Here is a 13,381-nt window from a genome sequence, read left to right as displayed (position 1 = left end):
TACTGCTCTAAAGTATATCGGCAGGTCATTTTCTCAAACTGAAAGTTAGAAATATTCACTTAAGAGTGTTCATTACACAAGTCACTGAGTACTAAGGACTAGGATCCCAACCCCATGAAACCCCTTTTCCTCCTCACACAGTAGAATGGGCTTGGGAAGTAAGAAAGGTCACTTCAAACTCAACCTTGGTTGGTTTATCCTTCAAATCATGGGCAAAGGAGTTGGATTCACAGAAGAAGGATGGTAAGGACAACTCTTAAGTTCCTTAGAGATGGAGAAAATAATTGCCATGTCTCATAATCTCCTTTCTTCCATGTTGAGATACTGCAGCCTGGTGTGAGTACAGTTGGGTCTCCTATGGAGTGTAGTACAAGTACTTTGATGCTGAAGCTTAAGGATCTTTGTAATGCTCTGAGGAGCTGTAGCTGCTGTAATGTGACCTGCTTTCATACTCAGTGGGCACATCTACACAAGACGCTATGTTGGAGTAGCAGCGTGCTACAGCGACATAGTATCGGTGACATAGAGACTACAAATAACCATACACAACCGACACAACACAGCACAGTATGGGCTGTTACTGTGTCTGTACTTCTAAAGGAAGTACTAAATGACAGCGCAGCAGGTGCGGCTGGTAAACTCAGACTGGTGGGGCAGGTAGAGTGGCATGGGGGGGCGGGGGTGCAGCCTTCTCACTCCCAGCCAGAGTGCCTGGCTGGCTGCAAACCCCTTCCCCCTCCACCCCCTGCTCCCAGCTGGCTGCAAATCCCACCCCACTCCTGTGTGATGCTCCACCCGCCCCACTAGTCTGAGTTCACCAGCCGTGCCTGCAGCGCAGTAACGATGCTAGTGTAGGGGTACATATATATGCTTCCTGTGGGATGAAATTGAGTAATGTAAGTAGTTTTGTTACCAAGCATACCTGCAACAATCAATAAGTGGTACCAGGTGTTTAGTCTTAAGTACTGAATAAGAAAAGGGCTGCTGTTATTCTCACATCTGCTGTACTAATTTAATGCCAAGTACCATAAGATTTGATGGTTTCCAGTCAGTTTGAAACATCCTGCATTCAGGGTGTTTATAAGACATCCTCTTCATCGTATAAGATGGTCACACTAAGTTCTTCTTCTTATCCTGCTGATTTAAAAACTTTGTAAGAGTGAATAAAGATAAGAAATTCATTGCAAATTCCACCAGACTGATGGGACACTGCTGGTAAAATTTTGCAGATTCAGCTGTCTGTGAAATTTCAGTGGACCACAGATAAGGAAATACACACATTTTGAAGAATTTCAGTTACAATATGGGGAAGTAATATTTATTTTAAGCAAATATTCTCCTGTTTTTAAACCCCACGACTTGCAATCCAGAAAACTTGAAAATGAAACAGTTTATTGATACCTCTCCCCCACCTCATTCCAATGTTTCTATTCCAGCAAAGTAAACATTCTAAAGTTGATCAAGGGGCATAAATAGTGTCAACTGAATTGTTTGTTTTTTTTAAATCTTCCTCCTATAACATTTTATGTTGTTATAAGTACAATTTAAAAATATTGATTAGTTAATTGACACAGCTCCTTTACACTTTACACCTACATTTTGTTACTACACAGTAGTCAGTAGAAACACAGACCTGGTTTTCAGAGATGTACCAATACATTGGTTCATATCATATCGGCACTGATAAAAACAAATTTGACATTATTGGCGATCACCTTTTTTTTGGCTGATAATGTCACTGATGCATGCTGTGTGCATGCTCACAGCCTGGCAGCTTGGAGAGCAACATCCGGCTTGTAAGTCTCTAGGGGAAAAGGAGCGGGAAGAGGAAAGTGGTGTGTGGGAGCAGATTGAGGCCCCTGTGGTGATGGAAGGATTGGGGCTTGGGACTGGGACAGGCGCTGCCCAGCCGGGGCAGGGCGGGGTATGAGATGGAGCCGCAAGCAGCTAGTCCAGGGAGCATGGCCTCACATGCAGCCCTGGCCCAACTCCCCACCAGTAAGAGCCCAGTGCCACTTCTGGCCCTGGGCTGCAGCAGCAGCTCACCCTCACCCCATGCGCAGATCTGGGGGCACATGTCCCCCTGGGCCTCCCCCACTGTGCACCAGCAGCAGGAAGTGCTCCCTCCTCCCCGCTCACATCCCCCAGATGAGTCGTTTACAACTCCATTCCTCACCCTGCTCCAGCTAGTCAGCAACAGCTCCAAGCCCCACTCCCTCCCCCACTATGGGGGCCTCAGTCTGCCCACACCCCTTCCCTCACCCTACCCCTTTTCCCCAACAGACTTACCAGCCAGACATTGCTTTCCAAGCTGCCAGGATGCATATCAGCATTTGGATCGGTATCAGCTGATATGGCTTATTAATACTTGACCATTGGTATTGGCCCAAAAAATCTTTCTGAGTACACCCCTACTGGTTTTGGTATGCATAGTTCTAACTGATATCTCATTATGAGTATCACTAGGTAAATACACCTAAAATACATCTATGAATAGTCTTTTATGTGAGCAAGAGGAAATTCTGCTGGTTTTACTTGCGGATATTCATAACCCCATATTCTAGTCATTTAATGTTTTGTTCCTGACAGTTTTCACACTAGAAGGCCTAAAGTCCTGGCCTATGAATTTCCTTGATTTTAATGTCTGTGTTTTTAAATAATTGTGTTTTATACAGCATATCATTTATAATATTGCTTAGCTTAACTGGTTTATAAAACAAAGATTTTATTTCTGGAACTGATCATGAATAAATAAAAATGAATTCCAACTAGAAGGTTTGCAAGTGACCTTAAAACTACATACATCTTTGTTTCTATTCTAGCTAATCTATTTTAAAGTAGGCTCATGAAAATGAGGTTTATGGAAAGTGTAATACATCTTACATAAATCTCAAGTTTACAGCTTTATTTTTTATTATGTTTATTATATGATACTCATTTAAGGTATTTAGCTTAGATGTTCAAAGTATCCTGACTTGGTAAATATTCTGTTCACCATAATAAGTTCATTTTATGGAACATTTTAAAAATACTTCTTAGCTTCCTGTATAGTTCCAAGGTTTTAAAAAATGAAGTGTAAGCACTTATAAAAATATTTAGGTTCTGCATAAAACACATTTTAAATGTATTAAAGATAATATTTCCAAAATTCTCCTTCATATATATGTATATATACACTCAGAGTAAACTTTTTTATTTCCTTTTATAGATTTGTTGGTCGAATAAATGTTTACCATGATAGGAATGAACCTATTGCCAGGTAAAAGAATGAGTTTTTACTTAGTATCTAAGTTTTTGCTTCCTTAATATATGTCAATAATGAGGTTAAATATGTTGCTTTCCAGTACTAAGCTCTCTGGTTTATAAATAGAATTATTTTTAGTGTAAAAAAGTTTAGCTTATATATAGTAAGCATTTTTCTTTCATTCATTTTTCTCAGATCATATTTTAATTTATTTATACTATTTTTATTTTTTGCTTAGGGTGGTACTCCAGATTGTAATCCAGTTTAATATAATAACCAGTAATTAAATGTGATTGTACACATTTGTTTGTATAATGCTATTAATTTTCATCATAATGCATTACAGTACCAGAATGAATTTCTGCTATATACAGACATTTCAGATAGTGCTCAACTGAGTATTCTGTCCTACTTATGAGAACATAGGTTGCCATAGTGCTATTATCAATGTACATTTCAGATCCAAAGAAAAGACTTTAAGAGCTTTATTTGCAACACAAGCAGAATGTAGGTGCCTGAATCTTTAAGAGGCATCTGGCACAAGCCAGTGATGCTCAGTCTTTGGCATGTTGGCCAAATGTGGCCACTAGAGTCATGTCATCTGACCTATAGGACTCCTCCTGGGTCAGGATGTTTGACAGCAGGGAGTGGAGTGGAGTAATAGTAGGATTAATTGTTCTCAGAGCCTCAGCAATTAACACTGCCATTCCTCCCTCTCTGCCAAATCGTTTGTCCCATGGAGAACTCTGGAGGCCAAATGACACAGCCCCTACACTGGATCATGCTAGCACATAGGGTCACTATACAGCCAGATCAAGTGCACGGGGTCAGACCAGTGCATAGGACTAGACTGTTGTGACAGATTGCACCTGTGGACTGACCCCACATGCTCACCTCATGCACAGGATCAGGCTCACAGACTGATCCTTCCCACAGAATCTGACCCACAAACCAGCCCCAGTCCACTCTTCTGGCTCATTGGGCTGGAAGGTTCAGCACCACTACTCTAAGTTATTTGAACACCCATATGCACTTCTGTTTTGGGCAGTGTTGCTTGGGTGCTTATCTGCTACTGGCATCTTGGCTGACCTAGCATCTATATCATGCCTTAGGTCAGGGTCAGGGGTCAACAACCTTTAACAAGCAGCAGAGTGAAATTAAGGCTGTTGGGTACAAAGGCAGGCTGCTCTGAACCACCTCAGCCCTCTGTGCTCTGTGCCAAGGGCTGCTCTTCTGCCTCCTGTACTGTAGCAGCTGTCCTTTGCCCCTCACCGTTTCTTGTTGCCACTGATGAATTCTGTGGAAAGGGAAGCAATGGCTGTAGTGTGGGGACACAATAGAAAAAGCCACGAGGGCTGGAATGGCAGCAGATGGCACGGCAGAGAAAACATGCAAGGGCGAAGGAAGACTGCACTGCTTCCCCTGTCACAGAATTGCCACTGATGTCCTGGCTTTGTGGGCCAGATGCCATTGTTTAGTAGACTGGATCCGAGCTGTGCACTGTAGGTTGCTTACCCCTGCCTTAGGCTATTCGCAAACAAGATCTATCTGTACAAGCCTCCTGAGGGACCTGAATCAGGTGCTTAGACAATACCTGACACAAACTGGTAGTATTGAATTTGGCAGAAAGCAGAGCGTGCCTTCAGCATTTCCTCTTGGCTACCTTAGGACCTCTTCCAGTCATCTTACTGACCATTGTGCACTTCAGTCTTGGCTATCTAACTTTCCTCCTTTTATTGTATATGGAATGTGGGCACGTCTCAGACTTTAAATTGCTCTTTAGGAGCCAGGTGCACCTAAACATTAGACGTGGTGATACTCAGCATTAATGCATACATGTCTCTTTGTCCCACTTTCCAAGAGTGCATGAAGTGGTCTAACTGACCTGATATATGTTATTCTATCCCATGCATCTTCTCTTCAAGGTGATAATTTTAGATGTACATTGTAGTGGTCATTTTGTGCTTTAAAAAGATGCACAAAGCCACATGTGTATTCTTGAAAAGGCAAGGTCAATGAAGTGTATCTTCCACAAAGAGATTAAAGGAATAGTCCTGAGTGGTGGCAGTGTTAATTGCTTTTCTGAACCTGTGGGGACATCCTTTCCCCCCTTTCTAACAGCTTCTTCCCCTCAGCCTGTCTCTGTGTCACCATTCTTTCCTTCAACTTCTTTCCTTCAACTTCTAGTCCATGCTCCTTTTCTCCTCTTTTCTCCCATCAGTGTTTGTACTGTATGTCAGCAAATGAGCTATCAACAGTTGTCTGTGATGCTTCCAGCAAGTTGGCCAAACTTGTCACACTTTTGGAAGTGCATCCATCACAAAGACTGGGGGTTTGGATAAATATGCTAGGAGCAAGGGTTTTATTTCCTCATCTGAACCATTTTCAGCAAGTAGTGAGAGATTTTTTTTTCAGTTCGAGCATTATTGTGTTTAGCTTTTCTTAAACACTGCCCAGTAGTCTGGAATTTCTGTTCCAGAATCCAGTGAGTTTACCCAGCTCAGACCACCTAAGTAAAAATATTTAACTGGTGGTGGCTGAAGCTGAAAACAATCAGCCTCAACTAAATTATCTAAAACTGAGGCATCTTGATTCACTGGAGGTGGGAGAAAGAAGAAAGTGCTCCTCTCGGCACGTCCGCAGCATCTTACAGGCAGGTTTCAGAAAGTTCCTGATAGAACTCCTTTTTCTAGAGGTTGTCTATATTTTCAGATACTCTAAACATCCTTTATTTGTTTTGAGAGAGAATAAAGGCAATTTATGCTGTTTATGATCAAGACAAGTCAGTCTCAGAGCCGATGCAACTGCTAGGGCACCTTAGATGCTGTAACAACCCTCCTTCAGTCTGCATGAGGTTAGTTGAGTTGCTTTACCTCATTGGTGATTCTTCAGGCAAAGTGACCTGGTGGTTCCCATCTCCCCTCCAGGTACAGATGTCCGTTGGCTCTCAGGGAGCTCATCTGCCCCTTGACAGGGCTTGTTTTTAGTACTGCTGGGTGTCCACACACCCTCCTCACCCCAGCTAGCCCAGGTGGGGGTGCCGGTTTAGTTGCCAACAGCCTTACCATTGACCAGGTGGTACTAGTTTACATGGTACCAGATAGCAGACCAAGAGAGGCCTGACCTGCCAGTGGCTGTTTATGATGCCTATAGTCTTTCAAGTGAAAGAGTGGCTAGTTGGACTCCTTGTAGATAATGCTACATGCTACATCAATTGCCAGGTAGCACAGGAAAAGGAGATAGCCATGTCAAAAGTGAAGATTTCTTGCTAGCAGTCCTGTTTGTTGTGATTGTACTGTCCTGCATCTCTTTTACACCTGCTCCTGCTCCCAGGATGCTTAAGAGTAGATTGGGACTTAGGCATCACTGTTGTTTGATTAAGAGATATTTTGCTTCCCAGTTCCTGATTTGGTAATGTTAGAATGATGCCTAAAAGACTTTTTTGCCTGGTAGAGTAGGAGAAGAGGGAACAATGATGAACTAGCTTGCTGGGGAATGACCTTCCCTTACCATCAGCCTTAATGGTTTTTATCTTACAAACATGTCATGGAATGTTTAATACCCCCAAGTGGTCAGGGTCCTGTATTTGACCTTCTTTAAAACATGGTGCTTTCTAGCACAGTGCTGGAGTCTTGCACTTTTTCTCTGCTGCTGGAATATAGCAGTCAAATTCCCAGCATATCATGTAAAAATACTTGTTTTTCATAAGGTTTTTCAAAATATTGTATATGTACAAGCCGGTATTTTAAACATTTGCTTATAGCAATCTGCTGTTAAAACAAGCCTCTTTGTTTTTAGATGTTAAGGTTCTTTTATCAAAGCTGATTACTTTGCAGTGAATTTGGGACAGGAGAAAGAAAAGGAACTTGAATGTAGAAATCCTCCCAAGCAGAATATTTTTGTTCACTGATTAGGAAGACTGTGCTGTAGTCAGGGTTGGGAAGCAGAATAAGATAAGTGTCTGGCATTGGCATCTATGCCTTGGACAGGGCTATTAGCACAACCTGTATAGTGCATTTTTCTGTTATCTTTTTATATTGTGATTCATAGGCCAAATTGAGGTGATATTAATTTTCTTGCCTTAAGCAGAGCTTAAATCAGGGTGGAATATAGCCCTAAATCCTCTCGAGTGCTACGGAACCATTTGAAATAACATAAATAATGGTCTGCAATAAATGGAAGGATTTTTCAGTTTTCCCTTTGCTGGACAAAATATACTAGTGGTTCCCACAAATTCGGTGCATCCAACTCGTAAATAATGGACCTAAGCTGCGAGAATATTTCTGTATCAAACAAATTGGAACCTGCTATCTAGAAATTTTTCTTTATTATATGTTCTGGAATACAAGCCAAATATTTTTGGCTAAGAGGACCGTTAAGATCAGGGAACATGTAATGCTTTTAAAATTCCTTCCACTAGACATAGTAAAGCAGGGTATCAAACTCATCTAGCCTGCAGACACGGAGTCAGTCCACAAGCTGACTTGGACCCACAGACCAGCATTACATGCTGAATCCAGCACATGTCCTGGAACAGTAGAACAGCTCCCACGTGTGATATGATCCCAGAGTGGCCATGTATGGGATCATCCAGCATGCCCCACATGCTGCTTGTGGTATTAGCTCTGAGACCCGCAAGCAACACAGGTGCTGAATGATAGAACTGTGGGGGCTGGATACTGCTGTGGGCCAGGATGAATTTTAGATACCCCTGATGTAAATGTTTGTCTGCATAATAGCTTAACTTTGCAGCAGTATAGAAATTAAGATAATCAGTTACCTCCTAGCCTGGAAACAGTTATACTGTGTAAAGTTGCCTGTATAATTCACTTTCATTTATCTTTCAAACTAACATAGTTAAAAAGTATAAACAGCTGAGGTTTTGCTCTTGCTGCTTCCTTGCCATGCAGATATTGGTGTATACTTTTGTATGAGCCAGGCACCTAGCACATGCTTTATTTTTTGTAATTTTTAATTGTAAATGAGAGATTGCATTCAAGTGTAGATGGCAATGACCTAAGCTAAGTACAGACATTCAAAAAGTCCAAGGTTGAATTGATTCAATCTTTAGTCTAACCTGTGTAGATTGAACCAAGAAGCAAGTCAATAAACGTTCATTTTGATTCCTGAAATGCAGCAACATGCCTGCCGTGGCTCAGGCTAGAAGCCTGGGGGCCCTAGAATGAGCACTCCCTTCCCTTCAGAAATGGTTGGAAGGCTGGAAGGAAGCTGAGCTGAAGTGGGGGCATTGCCAGGCTCCAGCAGGCCATTGGGTATGATAGGGGAGGGCTTTAAACCCCCACCCTGGCCTGCAGGGACCACAGCCAGGGTGTGCCTGAAGGGGGAAGCAGCCCTTGGCAGATTTGTCCCCAAGCAGCGGGGGGCCATGGCCAGCTGGTTGTCCAGACAGTGCCTCAGGCAAAGGGAGGTTGGAGGGAAGGGAATTAAACCCTTCTGCCTCCCCTCTCCCACCAGCATGGAAGCCCAGTGGGGTCTGCCCTCCCCCCCTCACCGCTTGATCGTCTGGGCAGTGCCTCAGGCAAAGGGAGGGAGGGGGATTTAAAACCAGGGTTTGCCTGGCTTTTGAGTGGCGGGTTGGAGGACAAGCCAGGCAGACCGTGGCTGGGGTCCCATGCTGGTGCAAGAGGGGAGACAGGGGGGTTTAATCCTTCTCCCCCTTTACCTGAGGTGCTGCCCAGGCCACCAGTTGGCCACACCTCCTGCTGCTCAAGTGGTAAGTTTGGGCGGGGGGCAGGAAGCCAGGTATACCCCAGCTGGGGTCCTGTGCAGGTGGGAGAGGGGAGGCAGGAGGGTTTAATCCCCCTCTATCCCCTCCACCTGAGCCTGCTGTCGCAAGCCCCCACCCCCTCCACTCCAGCAGGGAAAAGTCTAGCGGGGCTGCTTTGCCCCTGCCAGGCAAATGGGGCTGTGTCCCCAGCTGGGTTTCCACTCCCACCTCCTTGTCGGCCAGCTGTCACTGCTCCTGCTAGAGAGCAGAAGGGCAGGGCCAACCCTGCTCTCCTTGAGCAGACAGCACAGCCCAACGCAGGGCTGCAAAGCATCCTGAGATTCTGGGGGACTGTGATTTAACTTGAACCAGGAAGGGATCTGGGACAGAAGTTCCATAAACTGGTTTGACCTAAATCAGTTAAATCTGATACTAGGGTTCCAACTATTAGTTAGTCTAATAAAAGATATCATATCTATCCAAAGAACTGTGTCTGTCTTCAGTCTGATACTGTATTCAACCAGGTTTATCTTAAACTAGTTTTAACCATTTTGAAACTACTTTATTCTCACTGAACTTCTGTTCTGTTACAGATTTAAACCAGTTTCTAATCATTTAAACCAGTTTATGTATAACTTCTGTCCCTAGCCTGTTTCAGAGTTTAAAATTTGTATTGCACCTGTTTTCCTAATAAAGACTGATGCTTTTTTTCTAATGGCACCCTGTCTGTAATATGCCAGATAATCAATACTTCATGCTGTTTGTCCTTGGCAGTTTGTGTTACAGATCTTACTTTAAAACTAGGGTGGGGAATTATTTTGGGTGGAGGGGCCGTTTACTGAGTTTTAGCAAGCAGCCAAGGGCCCCACCCCTTGATAGATGCCCCACCCCATGGTCACTGTCTTGGGGCCAGAAGTCCCGCCCCTAACCTCTGATCTTTGCCACTGGAAGCCCCTCCCTTTGCCCCTAGAAGTACTCCGTTTACCATCTTAGGGTAAAAACAAATTACATGCTAAAAATCAAACACCCATAATAATATATTTTAATTTAATTTAAAAAAATTTGTCCTGGTATGTGGGCATTTGTGGTGCATATACAGAAGTGATTGCATATGGGGGTTTGTGAGGATGTGTGTGTGTGGGTATGACATTTTAAGGGCTAATTCTGTATTGGCATACCTAATTATATGGCCAGGGCCATCCCTATGGAGGGGGTGAATTGGGCAACTGCCCTGAGCCCCACACTTTGGGGGGCCCTGCAGAGTGGGACGGAGCAGTGGCGGTGCAGAGCGGGGCTGCGGCTCCATGTCCAGCCACTTGCTACCCCTCCCCTCTCCTCCCCCCCACTGCTGATACTACCATTGCCAATGGCAGCAGCAGCTTCTTCAGGTCCAGGGCCCATGGGATCAGAGTAGAGGCGGGGCCCCACATGGGCTGATTTGTCTTGGGCCCCGCACCCTGCTTGGGTCAGCTCTGTATATGGCCTAGTTATCAGAACTGGCATTTTTCAATAAAACTCATTGAAGAAGTAAACCGCTAGATTCTCAACACTTCTGTAAATCAGCAAGTTTAGATAGGTACCTGCATGTGAATTTAGAAATTTAACATTAGGCCACCCATATTTTTAAATATTTCAACATAATCTTTGTTATAAAATCCAAGTACAAATGTTGGATTTGGCAAATGTTGATCGCTTGTTAAACAAAGCCCACACTGTCCACTTCATGCATCTTTCATGAAGGTCTTCTTTTTCTCTGTGAACACTTAATGCGTGTTTCATAATCCTTATCTTTTGCAGGCCATTAGGATCTGAAAATCTTCTTCTTAGAGGAGCTACTTTAAAGAACACAGAAAAAATCTTTGGTAAATATTTTAATACATGCTTAGAATAGATTTTCAATGAAGAAGTAAGCATTGAATCACGTTTAAATTCACAGTTAAATTAATCAGGGCATACATTTTCTATTTCAATACTTGAATGGTATCTGTATGAGAGATATAAATGTTGTATGTTGCCATAATTACAGTAAGATAACTAAGACTACTACAATTGTTGTGCAGTGAATAAGGCTATATTTTTCTTTAAACATTATACTAAGTCAGTTTTTATGTAAGAATCTCCAAACACTAGTCATGAAAGCAAAACTTGAAAGAAAATGTATACTAAATTTTGTAAGTAAATGTATGGCTCTAATCTATAGAGTACTTGCTTGTATAAAACATAATGAGCAATAGTATTCCCCAAAACCGTATCTATTAATACTCAGTTGGCCTGTTTAGAAACGTGAAGTCTCTTTTGCAGAATTGGTAGTGCGGGCAGATTGTTACCCTAGCTAGATATATGTTCAGCTGGTCAAAAAATGTTCTTCTGTGAGTCTTGCGAGTCTTGTGAGTTCCATACAGTTCAATGCCTTCATGTCTCTATTCCTCTTTGGGCTCCCTGGCTAAATTATATTTCCCATAATGAACCATGTTCTTTCTTCAAAAAGGGAGGTTGAGAAATCTTTTCAGACTAGAAATGAGTCTTGCAACTTTGTGTTATTTGAATGGCAATACTGCAGATAAAATTACTTGATATAAACTGACTTCAAGTAGAGTTTGCTTGGAAATATTACAAATTATTGCTATTAAGCTATTCTATAAGAATTTTTACTTAACATTTAACTTCACAGAACCAGTTTAAAATCTCAATGAAAATATTGCTAGTACACGTTTTTTGTAGGCCTTTGTCCTAACTAACATACGCAGTGTTTGGTATTATCTCAGCAGAGTACCCATCTGGGAGCATCTTATTTCAGCTGCAGACAGCAGAGGTGATTAAATAAGCACTTTGAATGCATCTTTTTGTTTAAAAGTGATTCTATTGTTGTATTTAATCATTGTATTTTTAAGTTTATCAAGGCGTGTTATTAATGAGGCTGGGCAAAACCAGAAACAAATCGTTCCTTTTTTTTTAATGAATGTTTGTTTTGTTGATGCTAGGTCCTGTGCAACTTACTGTGTCTTATATTGAAAGAGTCAGTCTCTAGTAAAATGTTTTGTTTTTATTTTTGTTTTAGGTGTTGCTACATACACTGGCATGGAAACTAAGATGGCATTAAATTACCAGGCAAAATCACAGAAACGATCTGCTGTAGAAAAGTAAAGTTTTCCTTGCCTTTTTTTAATCTTTCATTAGGGTAGGGGTTGAGGAGAGCATACCTTTTAATTAGAAAAGACATACTCATTTTACATGTATGGTATTATTATTTCTAATCTAGTATTAAGATTAATATGGCATTAAGTTTATCTTAATAGCATGCATATAAATATTATTTTGTATATTCACGTGTGTTAATTACGTTTTAAACAGACATTCTTTATTGTTCTAGAATAGCAAAGTAGTAACTGGAGAAAATAGTAACTGTCACTGTTTAGTGTAGATCAACTGCCAGAATTTCCAGACTCTCCCATGTTTCAGTATCTTTACATTCCCACTTTTTAGCAAGTAAATATTGATTACAACAGGCTAAACTCCATTGAAGCACTTCAGTTTGGGATAACAAGAACAATAAGATAGAATAAATCTTCAGCAACCCTGTGCACTACCAGTCTTTCTCAAGCTTTCCACATTTTAGGTTAAATTAATAGTTCTTCACAGGCAGACTTCCATTCATGGAAAGGGAGCCCACTGCTTTGCTTCCTTAACACATTGCTGTTTATGTAGTAGTTATTAGGCTGATGTTGGTTGTCTGTTACCAAAGCATAATGGTTATTTTATACTCTTATTGTATTACTGCTAGTGCATACTCAAGTAACTGACTTAAGCAGGAACTGTGATGCCACTGATTTAAAACCTGTCAGGGTGACCAGCTTGCCTTTTCCATGCATGACAGCTGAAAAAGAGGGAACAATTTTTCTGGGTTTTCAAAGTGCCTATTGAGTCATTTTGTCTATACATATCACAGATCAGAATAACACACATTTTATTTTGATATGCTTTACTTTGTTGTGTTTTTTCCCCCAGTCCTTGTCTACATAAGGATATTTTTTACCAGAATAGTTACATTATTGTTATAGCTATATGGCAAAATACCCAAGTGTGGAAGTATTTATAGCAGTCAGTATAAAAGTGTTTATAGCAGTATAATTTATGTCATTTCAAGGAACTGGCAGAATAATCTCTAACGCTATAAACACTAGGGCTATACGAAGTTTCGGTAGCCAATTCGATTTGGAGGAGATCCTGCCTGATTCAAGGATCAAATCTCCAAATCCAAATCAAATCGGGAGACCAATTAAAAGCTTCAAATCGAATTGAAGCATCAGAATCAATTTGGAAAAGCTTGAGAAAAGATTCATCCACTTTAGAGATTCGGCCATAAACTAAACAGGCAGCTGACACAGCTGGCTCCAGCTGGTAAATCTGTT

General features: G+C 41.7%; 1 protein-coding gene across 4 annotated transcripts in view; it reads left to right on the top strand.

The window, feature by feature from the left end:
- ATP11A (ATPase phospholipid transporting 11A) overlaps positions 1-13,381 on the top strand; it is a 228,783-nt gene that overhangs the window by 158,080 nt on the left and 57,322 nt on the right. For all 4 annotated transcript variants that reach the window (XM_019529645.1, XM_019529644.1, XM_019529647.1 and 1 more), the window contains 3 exons: positions 3,209-3,259; positions 10,770-10,834; positions 12,031-12,112. In XM_019529645.1, the coding sequence (XP_019385190.1) occupies positions 3,209-3,259; positions 10,770-10,834; positions 12,031-12,112 (198 nt within the window). The remainder of the gene's footprint in view (positions 1-3,208; positions 3,260-10,769; positions 10,835-12,030; positions 12,113-13,381) is intronic.

Source organism: Crocodylus porosus, unplaced genomic scaffold, assembly GCF_001723895.1.
Source record: "Crocodylus porosus isolate Cpor-Errol unplaced genomic scaffold, CroPor_comp1, whole genome shotgun sequence".
In the NCBI taxonomy this organism is placed as follows: Eukaryota; Metazoa; Chordata; order Crocodylia; family Crocodylidae; genus Crocodylus; species Crocodylus porosus.
Note: the sequence above shows the minus strand (reverse complement) of the source record. Positions and strands in the feature narration are given on the sequence as shown.